This window comes from Symphalangus syndactylus, chromosome 24 (assembly GCF_028878055.3).
Source record: "Symphalangus syndactylus isolate Jambi chromosome 24, NHGRI_mSymSyn1-v2.1_pri, whole genome shotgun sequence".
NCBI classification, from domain to species: Eukaryota; Metazoa; Chordata; class Mammalia; order Primates; family Hylobatidae; genus Symphalangus; species Symphalangus syndactylus.
The window spans coordinates 46,443,894-46,465,471 of record NC_072446.2 but is presented as its reverse complement, the minus strand read 5'-3'; the positions used below and the strand labels follow the sequence as shown (position 1 = coordinate 46,465,471).

Sequence of the window (21,578 nt, the reverse complement as noted above, 5' to 3'; positions counted from 1 at the left end):
TTTTCCTACAGTGTGCCTGTGAGTGGAGAAGGAAATAGGCTGCAAAAGAGCCTGATGGAACTTTGGGGTGATGGATATATTTCCATCTAGATTGGTGATGGTTCTAGGACCGTATGTATTTTCAGAGCTCATCTATTTGTACTTGTGTATATACCTTAATAAACCTAACTTTTTAAAAAGCTTCATTTGCCGCAAAATGTCCTTTGTGGGCAGGCCTTTTACCTGGACAAGGCCTAAAGATAAGTACAAGTTTGTGGAGCTATTCAAAGGAAGTATAGTGGGGTGTTGACAGCACAGACAAGTGTGCTATTCAAGGGAAGTGTGGTAGTGGGGTGTTGACGGCGCGCGCCCGTGAAAGGCTGGCGCCTTGCAGCGGATATCTGGCCGCTCTGACTGCTGGTCCTGAAGCTGCGACGGACTCGGCTTCTGCCTCCCTGGGAAGCCACGGCGGTCTCTAGCCTGGCCCCTGGACTGAGAAGGGGAGAAACCACGTAGCCGGCTTGCCCTGGGCCTGACTGTGACCAAGGTAGGCGAGGACCCTAGGTGTTCGCCCACCACAGCGGAGGTAGCCGGCGGCGGGCACAGGTCGCGGCTGCTTAAAGAAAACCCACGAAGCAGCATTCGGGCCGTGCAGCCCCGGAGTCCCGGTGCCTCCTGCAGGTGACACTCGGTATGGGCTAGCAAGGGAAGCTGGGTGAGGAGACAAACGCTTCCGGAGACGCAAGTTCCGACGCGACTGTTTCCGGCACGCCACTTCCGGCGCACTGATCCCGGCTGGGGCGGGCTGAGTGGCAGTTAAGCGGGCCGTGCCATGCAACCTCGGGCGCTGCCAACCGTGGACGAGCTCTGGGTGTGCGGGCGGCCTGGCGCGGCGCTCCGGTAAGGCGTGTGTGCGGCGGGGCGGGGACAGAACCGTCTTCTCGGGCTCTGGGCGTGTCCGAGACCGCGCTCCCCGCCGAAATCAAGCTCCGAGTCATCCGTGTGGGGCGTTCGTCCTCCCTGGCACAGTTGGCCCCTTTCCAGAAGCCCGTTTTGTTTGTTTTACGTCTAAATTCGCGTCGCTTCTTATTCTCTCCCTGACAAGGTCTGAAGACGGGCAGGAGAATAACGTATGTAAAGGCGCGTAATGCCAGGCACTGTGCCAAACGTTTTATGATGCTTTTAGAACTCTCGTAACATTCAGGTGCTGAGGGATTTTGGGGGTAGCGGTGAGCTGGTAAAAAGTCTGTTGGGAACGAAGACTGATACTTTGAAAATGTTCGTTTTTATTTTTCCCCTCTTTTAAAATACTCTTTGCCAAGAGTAAACATTCGTCTCCCCTCTCCCTCACGCCCCTGCGATGTATTGTTTTGACGCGGATGTATGAATAGTTAATGTCGGAGGACGTACTTTAAAAAAAAAGTCTAAGTGCAAGTTAGATGTGGTTAAATTCCCTCAAAAACCACACACACTGGTAGTTCGAACTTTGTTTTATATAATTAAACGCAGCTGGGATCACAGCACTAAAAACCTAGTATTTGGCGCAGTTTGATCCAGTCTTTTTTGAAAAGTATAGAGATTAACATTATGCTAATTTTTAAATACTTGATTTCTAGACCAGGATGTAATCAATAAAAAGGGACATTAATATTTAGCACCAGTTTTTAATTTTGCTAGTTATTTTACATTGACTGCAAGCCACTTAAAACAGTTTGTTAGACCGGGCGCGCTGGCTCACGACTGTAATCCCAGCACTTTGGGAGGCCGAGGCGGACGGATCAAAAGGTCAGGAGTTTGAGACCAGCCTGGCCAATATGGTGAAGTCTGTCTCTACTAAAAATAGAAAAATTAGCCGGGCGTGGTAGCAGGCGCCTGTAGTCCCAGCCACTTGGGAGGCTGAGGCAGGAGAATCGTTTGAACCCTGGAGGTGGAGGTTGCAGTGAGCCAAGATCGGGTCACTGCACTCCAGCCTGGGTGATAGAGCGAGACTCTGAGACTCCATCTCAAAAAAAAAGAAAACACCAAAAAAAAAAAAAAGAAAAACAATTTGTTATTTTTTGGAATTAGATATGTACAAAGTACTTAGAATAGCTGGCATCTAACAAAGACTAGGTAAGTACTAACCACCATTATTGTGATGATGATAATGATGAAGTTTCAAAATGCCATCCCAGAGAAAAACTAGTCCTTTTTTTATGTTGCCCTTTTGCCCTTATTGAAATACTTAATTTTCTTTTTTTTTATTTTTTTAGACAGAGTCTCGTTGTGTTGCCCAGGCTGGAGTCCAGTGGCACGATCTCAGCTCACTGCACCCTCTGCCTCCCGGCTTCAAGCAGTTCTTCTGCCTCAGCCTCCCGAGTAGCTGGGACTACAGGCACCCACCACCATGCCGCGCTAATTTTTGTATTTCTAGTAGAGATGGGGTTTCACCATGTTGGCCAGGCTAGTCTCGAACTCCTGACCTCGTGATCCATCTGCCTTGGCCTCCCAAAGTGCTAGGATTACAGGTTTGAGCCACTGCGCCTGGCCACTTTTCTCTTTTTTAAAGATATGTTTTTGAATTTAGAATTTAAAAACCCTAACTAAAATATATTTACCCATTTTGATCATATAGCTTTGTTACTTTGTGGAGGAAAAGTGGACAACTTAAAAAAAAATTTTTTTTTTTTTTTTTTTTTGACTCAAAGTCTCATTCTGTCACCCAGGCTGGAGTGCAGTGGTGCATTCTCGGCTCACTGCAACCTCCGTCTCCCAGGCTCAAGTGATTCTCATGCCTCAGCCTTCCGAATAGCTGGGATTACAGGTGTGTGCCACTGCGCCCGGCTAATTTTTGTATTTTTAGTAGAAACGGGGTTTCACCATGTTGGCCAAGCTGGTCTCGAATTCCTGACCTCAGGTAACCGGCCCACCTCAGCCTCCCAAAGTTCTGGGATTACAGGCGTGAGCTACCACGCCCGGCCTATTAATACAGATTGTCTTAATTTAAATGTTATGATTTTTCAAACTTATCCACTGTCTCTTAAACTAGTGACATAATAGCCATGATTTCATTACCGCTGTCTGCTTTGAATATTTTGAACAAGAAACCAGGTTGTTACTCCATTTTTTTCTCTTTTTATTTAAAATTTATCGTAAGATATTGTACCATATTCCATTTCCTAAGGTTGGTACAGAAATAATTAGGAAAATGAAATCACTACTTTCAGTGCTTGGGATGGGACAGAGAGGTAGGTGCTTCTGGAGGCACTAGTATAGCCAGGCCCATATCCAAACTTACAAGGGGTCCAGCACAGTGGCCCAGCTCTTTGGAAAGCTGAGTTGGGCAGATCACTTTAGGTCAGAAGTTCGAGACCAGCCTGGCCAACATGGTAAAACCCCACCTATACTAAAAATACAAAAATTAGCCAGGCGTGGTGGCACACGCCTGTAATCCAAGCTACTCAGGAGGCTGAGGCAGGAGGATTGCTTGAACCCAGGAGGTGGAGGCAGCAGTGAATGGAGATCGTGCCACTGCACTCCAGCCTGGACAACAAAGTGAGACTACCACAAAGAAAAAAAAAAACAAAAACGGAGTTCGAGACCAGCCCAGACACCATGGTGAAACCCAGTCGTTACTTAAAAAATACAAAAATTAACTAGGCATGGTGGTGCATGCCTTTAATCCCAACTACTCGGGAGGCTGAGGCAGGAGAATCGCTTGAACCTGGGAGGCGGTGGTTGTAGTGAGCTGAGATCAACCCACTGCACTCCAGCCTGGGTGACAAAGCAAGATACTGTCTCCAAAAAAAGCAAACAACAACAAAAAAACACAAATTTACTACAAGAAACTTTACAGACCTTTTGCATTAAAAGGTTGATCTCTATCGAGGGGAAATAAGGCAAAATGCTGATGTGAGTGTATTCCATTCCCTGTCCTCTTCTCCCTCCCTGTCCAACAAGAGAATCATTTGAGTATATACTCCTCTTGCTTTTTCTTAAAAGCAGGAGCAGGGGACAGGCAATGCTGTGGACCTAGATTTAAGTCCCCATTATTCTACCTAGTCTCTATGTGACTTTGGAAAAATTAAAAGTCGGGGAATCTTGGTGGCAAAATAAACTGGAATGTGATTCTTGGTGAGTGTCTTCACTGTCATTCTACAAGGACAGACGAGACTAGATATTTAATATATAGAATCTTTTCACTGTGTCAGAGGCATATCTGGTTTTCCATATGCATATGCCTGTGACACAATGAAAATTTAGCAGCAAAGTGTAAATTGCCCATTGCTAGTCTGACATGGCAGCCCAGAACTCCAATGCACAGCATCTAATAATCCTGAACTCATTGGCTATAATGCACCATTGTCACCTACAGACAATAACGGGTTTTTTGTTTTTAAACTGTAGCTGTGTCAGCGTGTTATGATGCCGTCCCGTACCAACCTGGCTACTGGAATCCCCAGTAGTAAAGTGAAATATTCAAGGCTCTCCAGCACAGACGATGGCTACATTGACCTTCAGGTAAATGCAGAAGAGAACTGACAAGACTGGCTGGCTGTGTTTCTGTTGAGTTAGCAGGAAGACCTTCCAGATGGAGATTCTGCTAACTGTCCCTGGGGATTAGAGGGAGCAACAAGAAGAAAACTCAGCTCTGAGACCCTTTCAGCCGTAATTGCAGAAGAGGGCCATGGCAGGGTAGTTTCAAACCAATTCCAGTATTGTCCATTTCTAAGAATTTAAAAGTTACAGGTTTTATTTACTTTATTCAGAAACTAATCAGATTGTGTTTTGTTAAGTGGAGTTGTTTTTTTTTTTTTAAGGAACTTTAAAATTTTTGTTAGGTGGAATTTTTTTTTATCACTGTTTATTTACACTTTAGTCAAAGCCAGTTCAGCTTTTAAGAGAGAAACTTATTAATAAAGCCAGCAGATTGTGGGAATCTTCCTTCTTTCCTGATGTCATGAGATCCAATTTATTAAAGGTATTCTTTGTGATAAATAGTAAGTAAAACACAGTATTTATTAAGTTTGTATCCTACCCTAACCATTTATAAACTAGTCAATACTATAGCATCTCCTTTTGCGCACTTCCCCTTACAATAGAATATTCTAGGTGGAACTAGGGCCAACGAGGAAGTAGCAGGAACCCATCCTTTATAAATAAATAAATTACTCTTTGCACCCACATTTGAAAGAGAGATAAAAATAGATCTGGAAAGATCTGGGAAGCTTCCAGCCACTTAGGTCAGATACAACCATGAGCCAAACCTTAGAAAATTTGTCTCTGAATTTTAACCTTGAATTGAATTTGTTCATAAGGCAGGTTTACTTGCTATGTGGAACAAACAACTAATCCTCTGGAATAAGCTGAAATTGCCTTCTTTTTTTTTATTTTTTTTATTTTTTATTATACTTTAGGGTTTTAGGGTACATGTGCACAATGTGCAGGTTTGTTACATATATATCCATGTGCCATGTTGATTTCCTGCACCCATTAACTCATCATTTAGCATTAGGTGTATCTCCTAATGCTGTCCCTCCCCCCTCCCCCCACCCCACAACAGTCCCCGGAGCGTGATGTTCCCCTTCCTGTGTCCATGAGTTCTCATTGTTCAATTCCCACCTATGAGTGAGAACATGCGGTGTTTGGTTTTTTGTCCTTGCGATAGTTTACTGAGAATGATGTTTTCCAGTTTCATCCATGTCCCTACAAAGGACACGAACTCATCATTTTTTATGGCTGCATAGTATTCCATGGTGTATATGTGCCACATTTTCTTAATCCAGTCTATTGTTGTTGGACATTTGGGTTGGTTCCAACTCTTTGCTATTGTGAATAGTGCCGCAATAAACATACGTGTGCATGTGTCTTTATAGCAGCATGATTTATAGTCCTTTGGGTATATACCCAGTAATGGGATGGCTGGGTCAAATGGTATTTCTAGTTCGAGATCCCTGAGGAATCGCCACACTGACTTCCACAATGGTTGAACTAGTTTACAGTCCCACCAACAGTGTAAAAGTGTTCTTATTTCTCCACATCCTCTCCAGCACCTGTTGTTTCCTGATTTTTTACTGATGGCCATTCTAACTGGTGTGAGATGGTATCTCACTGTGGTTTTCATTTGCATTTCTCTGATGGCCAGTGATGATGAGCATTTCTTCATGTGTTTTTTGGCTGCATAAATGTCTTCTTTTGAGAAGTGTCTGTTCATGTCCTCTGCCCACTTTTTGATGGGGTTGTTTGTTTTTTTCTTGTAAATTTGTTTGAGTTCATTGTAGATTCTGGATATTAGCCCTTTGTCAGATGAGTAGGTTGCAAAAATTTTCTCCCATTCTGTAGGATGCCTGTTCACTCTGATGATAGTTTCTTTTGCTGTGCAGAAGCTCTTTAGTTTAATGAGATCCCATTTGTCGATTTTGGCTTTTCTTGCCATTGCTTTTGGTGTTTTAGACATGAAGTCCTTGCCCACGCCTATGTCCTGAATGGTATTGCCTAGGTTTTCTTGTAGGATTTTAATGGTTTTAGGTCTAACATATGTCTTTAATCCATCTTGAATTAATTTTTGTATAAGGTGTAAGGAAGGGATCCAGTTTCAGCTTTCTACATATGGCTAGCCAGTTTTCCCAGCACCATTTATTAAATAGGGAATCCTTTCCCCATTTCTTGTTTTTGTCAGGTTTGTCAAAGATCAGATAGTTTTAGATATGCGGCATCATTTCTGAGGGTTCTGTTCTGTTCCATTGATCTATGTCTCTGTTGTGGTACCAGTACCATGCTGTTTTGGTTACTGTAGCCTTGTAGTATAGTTTAAAGTCAGGTAGCGTGATGCCTCCAGCTTTGTTCTTTTGGCTTAGGATTGACTTGGCGATGCGGGCTCTTTTTTGGTTCCATATGAACTTTAAAGTAGTTTTTTCCAATTCTGTGAAGAAAGTCATTGGTAGCTTGATGGGGATGGCATTGAATCTATAAATTACCTTGGGCAGTATGGCCATTTTCACGATATTGATTCTTCCAACCCATGAGCATGGAATGTTCTTCCATTTGTTTGTATCCTCTTTTATTTCATTGAGCAGTGGTTTGTAGTTCTCCTTGAAGAGGTCTTTCACATCCCTTGTAAGTTGGATTCCTAGGTATTTTATTCTCTTTGAAGCAATTGTGAATGGGAGTTCACTCATGATTTGGCTGTTTGTCTGTTATTGGTGTACAAGAATACTTGTGATTTTTGTACATTAATTTTGTATCCTGAGACTTTGCTGAAGTTGCTAATCAGCTTAAGGAGATTTTGGGCTGAGACAGTGGGGTTTTCTAGATATACAATCATGTCATCTGCAAACAGGGACAATTTGACTTCCTCTTTTCCTAATTGAATACCCTTTATTTCCTTCCCTGCCTGATTGCTCTGGCCAGAACTTCCAGGACTATGTTGAATAGGAGCGGTGAGAGAGGGCATCCCTGTCTTGTGCCAGTTTTCAGAGGGAATGCTTCCAGTTTTTGCCCATTCAGTATGATATTGGCTGTGGGTTTGTCATAGATAGCTGTTATTATTTTGAGATACGTCCCATCAATACCTAATTTATTGAGAGTTTTTAGCATGAAGGGTTGTTGAATTTTGTCAAAGGCCTTTTCTGCATCTATTGAGATAATCATGTGGTTTTTGTCTTTGGTTCTGTTTATATGCTGGATTACATTTATTGATTTGCGTATGTTGAACCAGCCTTGCATCCCAGGGATGAAGCCCACTTGATCACGGTGGATAAGCTTTTTGATGTGCTGCTGGATTCGGTTTGCCAGTATTTTATTGAGGATTTTTGCATCAATGTTCATCAAGGATATTGGTCTGAAATTCTCTTTTTTGGTTAAGTCTCTGCCAGGTTTTGGTATCAGGACGATGCTGGCTTCGTAAAATGTGTTAGGGAGGATTCCCTCTTTTTCTATCGATTGGAATAGTTTCAGAAGGAATGGTACCAGTTCCTCCTTGTACCTCTGGTAGAATTCAGCTGTGAATCCATCAGGTCCTGGACTGTTTTTGGTTGGTAAGCTATTGATTATTGCCACAATTTCAGAACCTGTTATTGGTCTATTCAGAGATTCAACTTCTTCCTGGTTTAGTCTTGGGAGGGTGTATTTGTCGAGGAATTTATCCATTTCTTCTAGATTTTCTAGTTTATTTGCATAGAGGTGTTTGTAGTATTCTCTGATGGTAGATTGTATTTCTGTGGGATTGGTGGTGATATCCCCTTTTTCATTTTTTTATTGCATCTATTTGATTCTTCTCTCTTTTCTTCTTTATTAGTCTTGCTAGTGGTCCATCAATTTTGTTGATCTTTTCAAAAAACCAGCTCCTGGATTCATTAATTTTTTGAAGGGTTTTTTGTGTCTCTATTTCCTTCAGTTCTGCTCTGATTTTAGTTATTTCTAGCCTTCTGCTAGCTTTTGAATGTGTTTGCTCTTGCTTTTCTAGTTCTTTTAATTGTGATGTTAGGGTGTCAATTTTGGATCTTTCCTGCTTTCTCTTGTGGGCATTTAGTGCTATAAATTTCCCTCTACACACTGCTTTGAACGTGTCCCAGAGATTCTGGTATGTTGTGTCTTTGTTCTCGTTGGTTTCAAAGAACATCTTTATTTCTGCCTTCATTTCATTATGTACCCAATAGTCATTCAGGAGCAGGTTGTTCAGTTTCCATGTAGTTGAGCGGTTTTGAGTGAGTTTCTTAATCCTGAGTTCTAGTTTGATTGCACTGTGGTCTGAGAGACAGTTTGTTATAATTTCTGTTCTTTTACATTTGCTGAGGAGAGCTTTACTTCCAACTATGTGGTCAATTTTGGAATAGGTGTGGTGTGGTGCTGAAAAAAATGTATATTCTGTTGACTTGGGGTGGAGAGTTCTGTAGATGTCTAATAGGTCCACTTTATGTAGAGCTGAGTTCAATTCCTGGATATCCTTGTTAACTTTCTGTCTCGTTGATCTGTCTAATGCTGACAGTGGGGTGTTAAAATCTCCCATTATTATTGTGTGGGAGTTTAAGTCCCTTTGTAGGTCACTGAGGACTTGCTTTATGAATCTGGGTGCTCCTGTGTTGGGTGCATATATATTTAGGATAGTTAGCTCTTCTTGTTGAATTGATCCCTTTACCATTATGTAATGGCCTTCTTTGTCTCTTTTGATCTTTGTTGGTTTAAAGTCTATTTTATCAGAGACTAGGATTGCAACCCCTGCCTTTTTTTGATTTCCAGTTGCTTGATAGATCTTCCTCCATCCCTTTATTTTGAGTCTATGTGTGTCTCTGCACGTGAGATGGGTTTCCTGAATACAGCACACTGATGGGTCCTGACTCCTTATCCAGTTTGCCAGTCTGTGTCTTTTGATTGGAGCATTTAGCCCATTTACATTTAACATTAATATTGTTATGTGTGAATCTGATCCTGTCATTATGATGTTAGTTGGTTATTTTGCTCATTAGTTGCTATAGTTTCTTCCTAGCCTCGATGGTCTTTACAATTTGGCATGTTTTTGCAGTGGCTGGTACCGGTTGTTCCTTTCCATGTTTAGTGCTTCCTTCAGGAGCTCTTTTAGGGCAGGCCTGGTGGTAACAAAATCACTCAGCGTTTGCTTGTCTGTAAAGTATTTTATTTCTCCTTCACTTATGAAGCTTAGTTTGGTGGGATAGGAGATTCTGGGTTGAAAATTCTTTTCTTTAAGAATGTTGAATATCGGCCCCCACTCTCTTCTGGCTTGTAGAGTTTCTGCTGAGAGATCAGCTGTTAGTCTGATGGGCTTCCCTTTGTGGGTAACCCGACCTTTCTCTCTGGCTGCCCTTAACATTTTTTCCTTCATTTCAACTTTGCTGAATCTGACAATTATGTGTCTTGGAGTTGCCCTTCTCGAGGAGTATCTTTGTGGCGTTCTCTGTATTTCCTGAATCTGAATGCTGGCCTGCCTTGCTAGATTGGGGAAGTTCTCCTGGATAATATCTTGCAGAGTGTTTTCCAACTTGGTTCCATTCTCCCCATCATTTTCAGGTACACCAATCAGACGTAGGTTTGGTCTTTTCACATAGTCCCAAATTTCTTGGAGGCTTTGTTCATTTCTTTTTATTCTTTTTTTCTCTAAACTTCCCTTCTCTCTTCATTTCATTCATTTCATCTTCCATCAGCGATACCCTTTCTTCCAGTTGATCGCATCTGCTACTGAGGCTTCTGCAATCTTCGCGTAGTTCTCGAAACTTGGCTTTCAGCTCCATCAGCTCCTTGAAGCCCTTCTCTCCATTGGTTATTCTAGTTATCCATTCTTCTAATTTTTTTTCAAAGTTTTTAACTTCTTTGCTATTGTTTTGAATTTCCTCTCGTAGCTCAGAGTAGTTTGATCGTCTGAAGCCTTCTTCTCTCAACTCATCAAAGTCATCCTCCATCCAGCTTTGTTCCGTTGCTGGTGAGGAACTGCGTTCTTTTGGAGGACGAGAGGTGCTCTGTTTTTTAGAGTTTCCAGTTTTTGTGCTCTGTTTTTTCCCCATCTTTGTGGTTTTATCTACTTTTTGTCTTTGATGATGGTGATGTACATATGGGTTTTTGGTGTGGATGTCCTTTCTGTTTGTTAGTTTTCCTTCTACCAGACAGGACCCTCAGCTGCAGGTCTGTTGGAGTTTACTAGAGGTCCACTCCAGACCCTGTTTGGCTGGGTGTCAGCAGCGGTGGCTGCAGAGCAGCGGATTTTTGTGAGACCACAAATTCAGCTGTCTGATAGTTCCTCTGAAAGTTTTGTCTCAGAGGAGTACCTGGTTGAATGAGGTGTCAGTCTGTCCCTACTGGGGGGGTGCCTCACAGTTAGGCTGCTCAGGGGTGAGGGACCCACTTCAGGAGGCAGTCTGTCCGTTCTCAGATTTCCAGCTGCATGCTGGGGGAACCACTACTCTCTTCAAAGCTGTCAGTCAGACAGGGACATTTAAGTCTGTGGAGGTTCTTGCTGAGTTTTTGTTTGTCTGTGCCCTGCCCCCAGAGGTGGAGCCTACAGAGGCAGGCAGGCCTCCTTGAGCTGTGGTGGGCTCCACCCAGTTCGAGCTTCCTGGCTGCTTTGTTTACCTAAGCAAGCCTGGGCAATGGCGGGCGCCCCTCCCCCAGCCTCGTTGCCGCCTTGCAGCTTGATCTCAGACTGCTGTGCTAGCAATCAGCGAGACTCCGTGGGCATAGAACCCTCCGAGCCAGGTGCGGGACACAATCTCCTAGTGTGCCGTTTTCCAGGCCCGTTGTAAAAGCGCAGTATTAGGACGGGACTGACCCGATATTCCAGGTGCCGTCTGTTTCCCCTTTCTTTGACTAGGAAAGGGAACTCCCTGACCCCTTGCGCTTCCCGAGTGAGGCAATGCCTCGCCCTGCTTCGGCTCGCGCACAGTGAGCTTCACCGACTGTCCTGCACCCACTGTTAGGCACTCCCTAGTGAGATGAAACCGGTACCTCAAGCAGAATTGCAGAAATCACCCGTCTTCTGTGTTGCTGGGGCTGGGAGCTGGAGACGGGAGCTGTTCCTATTCGGCCATCTTGGCTCCACCCTCCGAAATTGCCTTCTTTTCCTTTTTTTTTTTTCTTTTTTTTTTGAGACGGAGTTTTACTCTTGTTGCCCAGGCTGAAGTGCAATGGCGCAATCTTGGCTCACTGCAACCTCCCCCTTCCAGGTTCAAGCGATTCTCCTGCCTCAGCCTCCCAAGTAGCTGGGATTACAGGCATATGCCACCATGCCCAGCTGATTTTGTATTTTTAGCAGAGACAGTGTTTCTCCATGGTGGTCAGGTTGGTCTCAAACTCCTGACCTCAGGTGATCTTGCCTCGGCCTCCCAAAGTGCTGGGATTATAGGCGTGAGCCACCGTGCCCAGCCTCTTGTTTTGTTTTGTTTTGCTCTGTTGCCCAGGCTGGAGTGCAGTGGTACGATCCTAGCTCACTGCAACCTCCCCCTCCCGGTTCAAGCAATTCTTGTACCTCAGCCTCCCTAGTACCTGGGGGACTACAGGCGTGCACCACCATGCCTGGCCAGTTTTCGTAGTTTTAGTATAGATGAGGTTTCGCCATTTTGGCCAGGCTGGTCTCGAACTGTTAACCTCCAGTGATTCACCCACTTCGGCCTCCCAAAGCACTGGAATTACAGGCGTGAGCCACTGCGCCCGGCCTTTTTTTTTTTTTTTTTTTTTTTTTGAGACAGGGTCTTGCTCTTTTGCCCAGGCTTGGGTACAGTGGCACAATCAAGGCTCACTGTAACCTTGACCTTCTGGACTCAAGCAGTCTTCTCACCTCAGCCTCCTGAATAGCTGGGACCACAGGCATGTGCCACCACACCCAGCTAATTTTTAAATTTTTTGTAGAGACAGGATCTCTTAAATCGTCATAAGTTAGTACAGCCATGTATGTGCCAGGCAGTTAATAAATATATGTCTAACAAATGAATGACCATAAAGTCATTTCTGTTTTTGTTTAAAAAAAAAGTTTCTTATGATACAATGAATGATTTATGGAATGAGATTCGAACTAGAATGAATGACATTCCTCTGAGATTCCTTTGAGTAACTGTGAGAGCAATATCTAGAGCTTCATCTCTTGCCAGTCCCTTTTATTTCTCAGAGCTGCACTGGGTGGTAGGACATACTTAAGACACATACGTTTGGTTCTTAATTACCCTCCCGTTTTTGTTGTTATTGTATTTGAAACAGGCTCTGGCTCTGTCACCCAGGCTGGAGTGCAGTGGTGCAATCTCAGCTCACTGCAGTCTTCACCTCCTGGGCTCAAGCCATCCTCCCACCTCAGCCTCCCAAGTAGCTGGGACTGCAGGCGCATGCCACCACGCCCAGCTAATTTTTGTATTTTTTGTAGAGACGAGGTTTCACCATGTTGTTCAGGCTGGTCTCAAACTCCTGAGCTCAAGTGATCCGCCTGCCTCAGCCTCCCACGTTGCTGGGATTACAGGTGTGAGCTCTCCTCCCTGTTTTAAAGTGTTTGAGGCTGGGCTTGATGGCTCATACCTGTAATCCCAGCACTTTGGGAGGCAGAGGTGGACGATTCCCTTGAGCCCAGGAGTTGGAGACCACCCTGGGCAACATAATGAGACCTCGTTTCTACAGAAAAATTTAAAAATTAGCTGGGCATGGTGGCGTATACTTGTAGCCCCAGTTACTTGAGAGGATGAGGCAAGAGAATTGCTTGAGCCCAGGAGTTCGAGGCTGCAATGAGCTATAATTGCACCACTGCACTCCAGCTTGGGTGATAGAGCAAGACTGTCTCGAAAATCATAAAAATTAGGCTGGGCATGGTGGCTCACGCCTGTAATCCCAGCACTTTGGGAGGCCAAGGCGGGCAGATCACCTGAGGTCAGGAATTCGAGACCAGCCAGGTCAACAAGGTGAAACCCTGTCTCTACTAAAAATACCAAAAAAATTAGCTGGGTGTAGTGGCGGGCACCTGTAATCCCAGCTACTCAGGAGGCTGAGACAAGAGAATCACTTGAATCCAGGAGGCAGAGGTTGCAGTGAGCCGAGATCGCACCATTGCTCTCCAGCCTGGGCAACAAGAACAAAACTCCGTCTCAAAACAAACAAAAACTTAAAATTAAAAATAATTAAATGTTTGAACCCAGGTATTTGCATAATGTTCTTCATTGTCTTTTTCATCTCTGTTTCTCTTCTAGTTTAAGAAAACCCCTCCTAAGATCCCTTATAAGGCCATCGCACTTGCCACTGTGCTGTTTCTGATTGGCGCCTTTCTCATTATTATAGGCTCCCTCCTGCTGTCAGGCTACATCAGCAAAGGGGTAAGCTGACGGGCATGTGGGAATAAGCTGTGAGATTTTTTAAATGTTAGCCAAGGCCCTAGTGTGTGTGTGTGTGTGTGTGTGTGTGTGTGTGTGTCCCAGTGGTCTGTTTTTTTTTTTTTTTTTGAGACAGGTTCTTGCTCTGTCATCTAAGTTAGAGTGCAGTGGCACAACCTTTACCTCCCTGGACTCAAGCGATCCTCCCACCTCAGGCTCCCGAGTAGCTGGGACTACATGTGTGTGCCACCACACCCAGATAATTTTATTTTTTATTTATTTTTGTTTGTTTTATTTTGTGTAGAGACAGGGTTTCACTATGTTTCCCAGGCTGATCTCTAACTCCTGAACTCAAGCAGTCTGCCTGCCTCAGCCTTCCAAAGTGCTGGGATTGCAGGTGTGAACCATTGTACCTGGCCAATTTTTTTTTCAATTTTTTTTCCAATTTTTACGGGTACATAATAGGTGTATATACTTAGGGGATACATGAGATATTTCGATACAGCCATGCATTCATAATAATCGTATCAGGCAAAATGGAGTATCCATCACCTCAAGCATTCATCATTTGTGTTACGTTCCAATTATACTTTTATTTATTTATTTATTTTGAGACAGTCAGGCTGGAGTGCAGTGGCATAATGTCGGCTAACTGCAACCTCCGCCTCCCAGGTTCATGCTATTCTTGTGCCTCAGCCTCCCAAGTAGCTGGAATTACAGATGTGCGCCACTGCACCTGGCTCATGTTGGTATTTTTAGTAGAGATGGGGTTTCACCATGTTGACCAGGCTGGCCTCCCAAAGTGTTGGGATTACAGGCATGAACCACTGCACCTGGCCTACTTTTAGTTTTATATATATATATATATATATTTTGTTGTTGTTGTTGTTTTGTTGTTGTATATATATATATTTTGGAGACAGAGTCTTGTTCTGTCATCCAGGCTGGAGTGCAGTGGCACGATCTCAGCTCACTGCAACCTCTGGCTCCCGGGTTCAAGTGATTCTCCTGCCTCAGTCTCCTGAGTAGCTGGGACTACGGTGGCAAGCCAGCACGCCTGGCTTATTTTTGTATTTTTAGTAGAGATGGGTTTTTGCCATGTTGGCCAGGCTGGTCACGAACTCCTGACCTCAAGCGGTCTGCCTGCCTGGACCTCCTAAAGTGCTGGGATTACAGGCGTGAGCCACGACATCCAGCCTTAGTTATTATATTTTTAAATGTACAATAAATTATTCTCTAGTCACTTTGTGCTATCAAATACTAGAGTTTATTCATTCTATGTAACTATATTTTTGTACCCGTTAACCATCCCCATTTCCCCCCACCTTTCCCAGCCTTTGGTAACCATCATTCTACAATATCCATGAGTTCAATTGTTTTAATTTTTAGTTCCCACAAATGAGTGAGAACATGGAAAGTGTGTCTTTCTGTACCTGGCTTATTTCACTTAACATCCTCCAGTTTCATCCATGTTGTTGCAAGTGACAGGATCTTGTTTTTTTTTTGTGGCTGAATAGTACTCCATTGTATATATGTACCACATTTTCTTTATTCACTTGTCCGTTGAAGAACACTTTGGTTGCTTCCAGATCTTGACTGTTGTGAATAGTGCTGTCTTAAATATGGAAGTGCAGATATCTCTTTGACAGACTGATTTCCTTTCTTTTGGGTATATACCTAGCTGTGAGATTGCTGGATCATATGGTAGTTCTATTTCATACTGTTCTTCATAGTGGCTATACTAATTTACATTCCCATCAACATCGTATGTGGGTTCCCTTTTCTCCACATCCTGGCTAGCATTTGTTACTGCCTGTTTTTTTGGATAAAAGCCATTTTGGCTGGGTGCAGTGGCTTATGCCTGTAGTCCCAGCATTTTTGGAGGCCGAGACAGGAGGATCACTTGAGCCCAGGGGTTCGAGACCAGCCTGGGCAACATAGTGAGACCTCGTGTCTATATTTTTTAAACTAAGATGAGATGGTATCTCACTGTAGTCTTGATTTGCATTTCTTTGATCAATGATGTTAAGCACCTTTCATACCTATTTGCCATTTGTATGTCTTCTTTTGAGAAATGCCCATTTTTGATTGGATTATTAGATTTTTTTCCTACAGAGTTTGAGCTCCTTATATATTCTGGTTATTAATTCCTTGTCAGATGGATACTTTGCATATATTTTTTCCCATTCTGTGGGTTGTCTCTTCACTTTGTTGATTGTTTCCTTTGCTTTACAGAAGCTTTTTAACCCGATGTGATCTCATTTATCTGTTTTTGCTTTGGTTGCCTGTGCTTTTGGGGGCATTACTCAAGAAATCTGCCCAGTCCAGCATCTTGAGTTTCCCCCATGTTTTCTTATAGTAATTTCATAGTTTTAGGTCTTACATTTAAGTGTTTAATCCATTTTCATTTGATTTTTGTATATGGCAAAAGATTTGAGGGGTCTAATTTCATTCTTTGGCATATGGATATCCAGTTTTCCTAATACCATGTATTGAAAAGACAGGTTCTTTCCCCAGTGTATGTTCTTTTTTTTTTTTTTTTTTTGAGACAGAGTCTCACTCTGTCATCCAGGCTGGACTGCAGTGGCACCATCTCAGCTCACTGCAACCTCAGCCTCCCAATAACAGGCATGTGCCACCACACTTGATTAACTTTTTTTTTTTTCATTTTTTGTGTAGACGAGGTTTTGCCGTGTTGCCGAGGCTGATCTCGAACTCCTAGACTCAAACAGTCCAGGAGTACAATGGCGTGATCACAGCTCTCTGCAACCTCGATCTTCCGGGCTCAATCAGTCCTCCTACCTCAGCTTCCCAAGTAGCTGGAGTTACAGCTGTGAGTCATCATACCCAGCTAATTTTTTTGTTTGTTTGGTAGAGATGAGATCTCTTTATGTTGCCCAGGCTGGTCTTGATCTCCTAGGCTCAAGCAGTCTTCCTGCCTCAGCCTCCCAAAGTGCTGGAATTACAGGCTTGAGCCACTGCACCCCTCTTGACTATGTTCCCCATTGTGTGTTAATTATGGTCAGTGTGAAGCCCATCCTAGCCTCCCAAAGTGCTGGGATTACAGGCGTGAGCCACTGCACCCAGTGGATGTAGAATTTTATCAAATGCTTTTCTAGCATTGATTGAAATAATCATAAGGTTTTTGTCTTTCATTCTGCTGATACGATTTTATCACATTGATTGGTTTGTATAAGTGGAACCATCCTTGCCTCTCTGGGATAAATCCCACTTGGTCCCGATCAATGATCTTTTTAATGTGTTGTTGAATTCGGTTTGCTAGTATTATCCTCCTTATTGAGGATTTTTGCATCAATGTTCATCAGGATATTGCCCTATTTTTCTTTTTTTGATGTGTCTTTGCCTAGTTTTGGTATCAGGGTAAAACTGGCCTAATAGAATGAGTTTGGAAGTATTCTCTCCATGTCTGTTTCAGAATAGTTTCAGTAGGATTAGTATTTATTTATTTATTTATTTATTTATTTTGAGACAGGGTCTCATTCTGTCACCCAGGCGTAGTGCAGTGGTGCGATCTCAGCTCACCTTAAGTGATCTTGCCACCTCAGCCTCGCTAGCAACTGGGACCACAGGCGTATACCACCATGCCCGTCTAATTTTTGTATTTTTTGTCAAGATAGGGTTTTACCATGTTGACCAGGCTGGTCTTGAAATCCTGAGCTCAAGCAATCTGCCTGCCTTGGCCTCCCAAAGTGCTGGGATTACAGGAGTGAGCCGCCATGCCCAGCCAAGTATTAATTCTTTAGCGGGTATAATTCAGCAGCGAAACCATTGAGTCCCAGGCTTCTCCTTGCTAGGAGACTTTTTATTATGGCCTCAATCTCATTACTGTTTGTTTGTCTATTCAGGTTTTAGATTTTTTTCATGGTTCAATCTTTGTTTTTATATTCATGTCTGGTACAGCAGATTCCAGCAGAAAAAACAAAAAGATTTTCTTTTACATTTTGTTCTCTGTTGGCAAAACATGTTTTTTTTCCTTTGAGCAACAGTAAACTTCCATAGTTCCTGTAAGGGAGGTGGTGGCAGGTAGGCAAACTTGGCCTCTGAGATATTAGACAGTTTGCCCTGTCATAGTTTGGAACAACATGGCTGAGGCGTGGCATACAGGAGTCCTGATTGGTAAAGGGCTGTAGCTGGAGGAGCATGCTGTCATTGTAGCTGTGCAGTGCCATGGACATACCATCAGTATTTGGAGAGAAATAGCAATTCTGTTATATGTGTGGGGTCACTGTGCCTCATAAGTCAGTTCCTTCTTACATTAGGTTTGGTTGGAGTTCCTGTTGAGCTTCACTATGAAACCTTAGAAACCTAAAGTAGTGGCCGGGCACAGTGGCTCACGCCTGTAATCCCAGCACTTTGGGAGGCCGAGGCGGGTGGATCACTTGGTCAGGAGATCGAGACCATCCTGGCTAACACGGTGAAACACTGTCTCTACTAAAAATACAAAAAATTAGCCAGGCATCGTGGTGGGTGCCTGTAGTCCCAGCTACTAGGGAGGCTGAGGCAGGAGAATGGCGTGAACCCAGGAGATGGAGCTTGCGGTGAGCCGAGATCGCGCCACTGCACTCCAGCCTGGGCAACAGAGCGAGACTCTATCTCAAAAAAAAAAAAAAATCCTAAAGTAGTTGGTGGTTCTTTCTTATGGGCTGTCCCCACATACACAGTGTCTAAGTTGTCTTGAACCAATTCTGACTATAATTAACACACAACAGGGAACACAGCCAGCCAGGTGCAGTGGCTCAAGCCTATAATTCTAGCATTTTGAGAGGCTGAGGCAGGAGGATTGCTTGAGCCCCAGAGTTCGAGACCAGCCTGGGCAACATAGCAAGACCTCATCTCTACCAAACAAACAAACATACAAAATTAGCCGGGTATGGTGACTCACACCTTTAACCCCAGCTACTTGGAGGCTGAGGTGGGAGGACCACTTGAGCCTGGGAAGTCGAGGTTGCAGTGAGCTGTAATCACGTCACTGTACTCCAGCCTGAGCAACAGAGCAGGACTCTTACCTCAAAAAAAAAAAAAAAGAGAGAGAGAGAGAAAGAAAAGAAAACCTGAAGGCTGAGAAAAACAGAGTTTATTGTAGTGGTATCTGTACAATTACAAAAGGTGAAAAACAACCAAAGTGTCCAGCAGCTGTATGTGGGGCAGTTAAGTAAAACTGTAGTATGTCCATTTCAGTGGAATGTTACACATCCTTACAGTTTAAATATATGAAGAGGTTTTAATACTATTGGCCACAGGACACAGAGTATGGTGTGTTCACAACTAAAGAGCTTTAAAAAAAGGAAAAGCCAAAATATCTGGATGAGAATGGGTCATTTTTTTCTTTATAATTGTTAGTACTTTGTAGTTTTTCTTCAATTTATAATCAGGAGGAAACCTTTTCCCTTGGTAGTATACAACTCAAAGGAAATGTACTGAAGAGTATAAAATACTGATCTAAGAATTAGGTCTGTGACGTTTTATGTTAAAATGTGTAACTCTTAATGGTACTAATGTGTTTGCCTCCTTCTGCCACCAGGGGGCAGACCGGGCCGTTCCAGTCCTGATCATTGGCATTCTGGTGTTCCTACCCGGATTTTACCACCTGCGCATCGCTTACTACGCATCCAAAGGCTACCGTGGTTACTCCTATGATGACATTCCTGACTTTGATGACTAGCACCCACCTCATAGCTGAGGAGAAGAGTCACAGTGCAACTGTCCCAGCTTTAAGATATCTAGCAGAAACTATAGCTAAGGACTAAGGAATTCTGCAGCTTGCAGATGTTTAAGAAAATAATGACCAGATTTTATGGGTCCTTCCCAAAGATGTTAACTGAACCTACAGTTAGATAATTAGGACATGCCCTGTTTTTCATCCCTTGGCCTTGGCAAGAGCTCCTGACAAGTTTTTCCACAGGAATATGTATCATGGAAGAATAGAGGTTGTTCTGTAATGGAAAAGTGTTGCCTGCCACCACCCTCTGTAGAGTTGAGCATTTCTTTTAAATAGTCTTCATTGCCAATTTGTTCTTTTAGGAAATGGAAGAATGTAGTATGGCTAATTTCTTAAGTAATTTATTTTAAAAATATCTGAGTATATGATCCTCTACACTTATCCCTACCTTCATGTTCCAGTGGAAGACCTTAGTAAAATCAAAGATCAGTGAGTTCATCTGTAATATTTTTTTTTACTTGCTTTCTTATTGACAGCAACCAGGAATTTTTTTATCCTGCAGAGCAAGTTTTCAAAATGTAAATACTTTATCTGTTTAACAGCCCTTGGCCCATTCTGATCCAGTTCACCAGTAGGTTGGACAGCATATAATTTGGATCATTTTGTCCCTTGTAAATCAAGATGTTTTGCAGATTATTCCTTTAATGGCTGGACTCTTGGCTGTTTCCTAATGAAACATGTAGATAAGTGGTTATTATTTAGAGTTTATAGCCCTATTGCTAGCACCTTGTAGTATGTCATCATTCTGCTCATGATTCCAAGGATCAGCCTGGATGCCTAGAGGACTAGATCACCTTAGTTTGATTCTATTTTTTAGCTTGCAAAAAGTGACTTATATTCCAAAGAAATTAAAATGTTGAAATCCAAATCCTAGAATTAAAATAAGTTATCTTTAAACATTTCAGAAAACATTTTGATGATTTTATGATATCTTTAATCCCAGTACCTAGATCTACCTTAGTTTCTAGGTAGCTGGCATTGTGGGTCACACTCGACTTTCCCTAACTCTGAGGTTATGGACTTGGGCAACTGGAAGCCTGGACATGCCATCAGCTGAGTTGGAAGGCTGTGGGAAGAGCAAGTTTTAGATGTCTACTTAGTATCCAAGTGGAGCTGTTGTGGAGGCAGTTGCGATGCATGTGTGTGTCTAGAGTTTAAGAGTGGGTCTTGGATGGAAATAGAAATTTGGGAGTCAGTATTTGGACAGTATCTTAAAAGCCAGAGGGCTGTTTGAGATCACCAGTAGAGTGAGTGTCGTAGGAGGGAAAAAAAAAAAGACTCAGGAAATGAGGGACAAAGAGAGGGTGACCTGAAGCAGCCTCCAAGATTAGGCGCTTTTGGTAATAGGAATGTTGACTGGGGAGTCCAGTAGTCTAGAGTTCCTGAGCCTTGACAATGAATATGTGAGGTGATATATAAAGCTTCATCTTGGGGAGTGGTTGCCAAGCAAAGCTCAGATCAGAAGGTTTTGGCCAAACCAAATGATTTTTTTTTTTTTTTTTTTTTTTTTTTTTTTTTTTTTTTTTTTTTTTTAATTTATTTATTTATTTATTTTGAGACAGAGTCTTGCTCTACTGTCAAGGCTGGAGTGCAGTGGCACAGTCATGGCTCACTGCAGCCTTGAATTCCTGGGCTCAAGTGATCTTCCCACCTTTGCCTCCCAAAGTGTTGGGGTTATAGGCGTGAGCTACTGAGCCTGGCCTATTCGGTCCTTTTTTAAAAAGTTGATGCTGCTGGTCAAAAAAAATAAAAGGGTATAAAGTGAAAAGTAAACATTCGGACATGGAGTGGAAACTGTACATTCACTCCAGCTTACCTCTCAAGGTTTTCCAAATAAATTTCTTAATATACCCTTCCTGAAATGCTCTAAGCACATAAATACATATCTGGTTTTTAAAACTTGGGCTCCCATTGTATGGTTCTATAATTTTTTTCCCCCCACTGATTCTATTTTGTATATCTTTCCATATCCATGGAGATCAGTCATATTCTTGTTAATGCACATTACAAGTGTAGTTTTTCATACTATGCATTTAGTAGTCATAGGATCAGAGCAGAAACCAGCCAACTTCTACCTGAGGTAGGAATCTCCT

At 42.9% G+C, this 21,578-nt stretch overlaps 1 protein-coding gene across 5 annotated transcripts; it reads left to right on the top strand.

The window, feature by feature from the left end:
- The first annotated feature begins 759 nt into the window (after nucleotides 1-759).
- Nucleotides 760-21,040, top strand: TMEM230 (transmembrane protein 230). 5 transcript variants are annotated; one of them, XM_055266757.2, is made up of 5 exons: nucleotides 760-879; nucleotides 2,232-2,337; nucleotides 4,366-4,479; nucleotides 13,626-13,748; nucleotides 19,288-21,040. In XM_055266757.2, the coding sequence occupies exons 1-5, from the start codon at nucleotides 812-814 to the stop codon at nucleotides 19,426-19,428; spliced, it is 552 nt and encodes a 183-aa protein (XP_055122732.1). In that variant the 5' UTR covers nucleotides 760-811; the 3' UTR covers nucleotides 19,429-21,040. The 5 variants fall into 5 exon arrangements, with proteins under 5 accessions (XP_055122732.1, XP_055122733.1, XP_055122734.1 ...); XM_055266758.2 differs by lacking the exon at nucleotides 2,232-2,337 and having other exon boundaries at nucleotides 770-879; XM_055266759.2 differs by lacking the exon at nucleotides 2,232-2,337 and having other exon boundaries at nucleotides 797-1,109.
- The last annotated feature ends 538 nt before the right edge of the window (nucleotides 21,041-21,578 follow it).

Bases quoted from the DNA above. Each gene is read 5' to 3' on its own strand.
- TMEM230 (XM_055266757.2), top strand. From the start codon at position 812: ATGCAACCTCGGGCGCTGCCAACCGTGGACGAGCTCTGGGTGTGCGGG. The intron at 880-2,231 runs GTAAGGCGTGTG...TTATTTTTTTAG, and splicing joins CGGCCTGGCGCGGCGCTCCG to ACAGAGTCTCGTTGTGTTGC. The intron at 2,338-4,365 runs GTAGCTGGGACT...TTTAAACTGTAG, and splicing joins CTTCTGCCTCAGCCTCCCGA to CTGTGTCAGCGTGTTATGAT.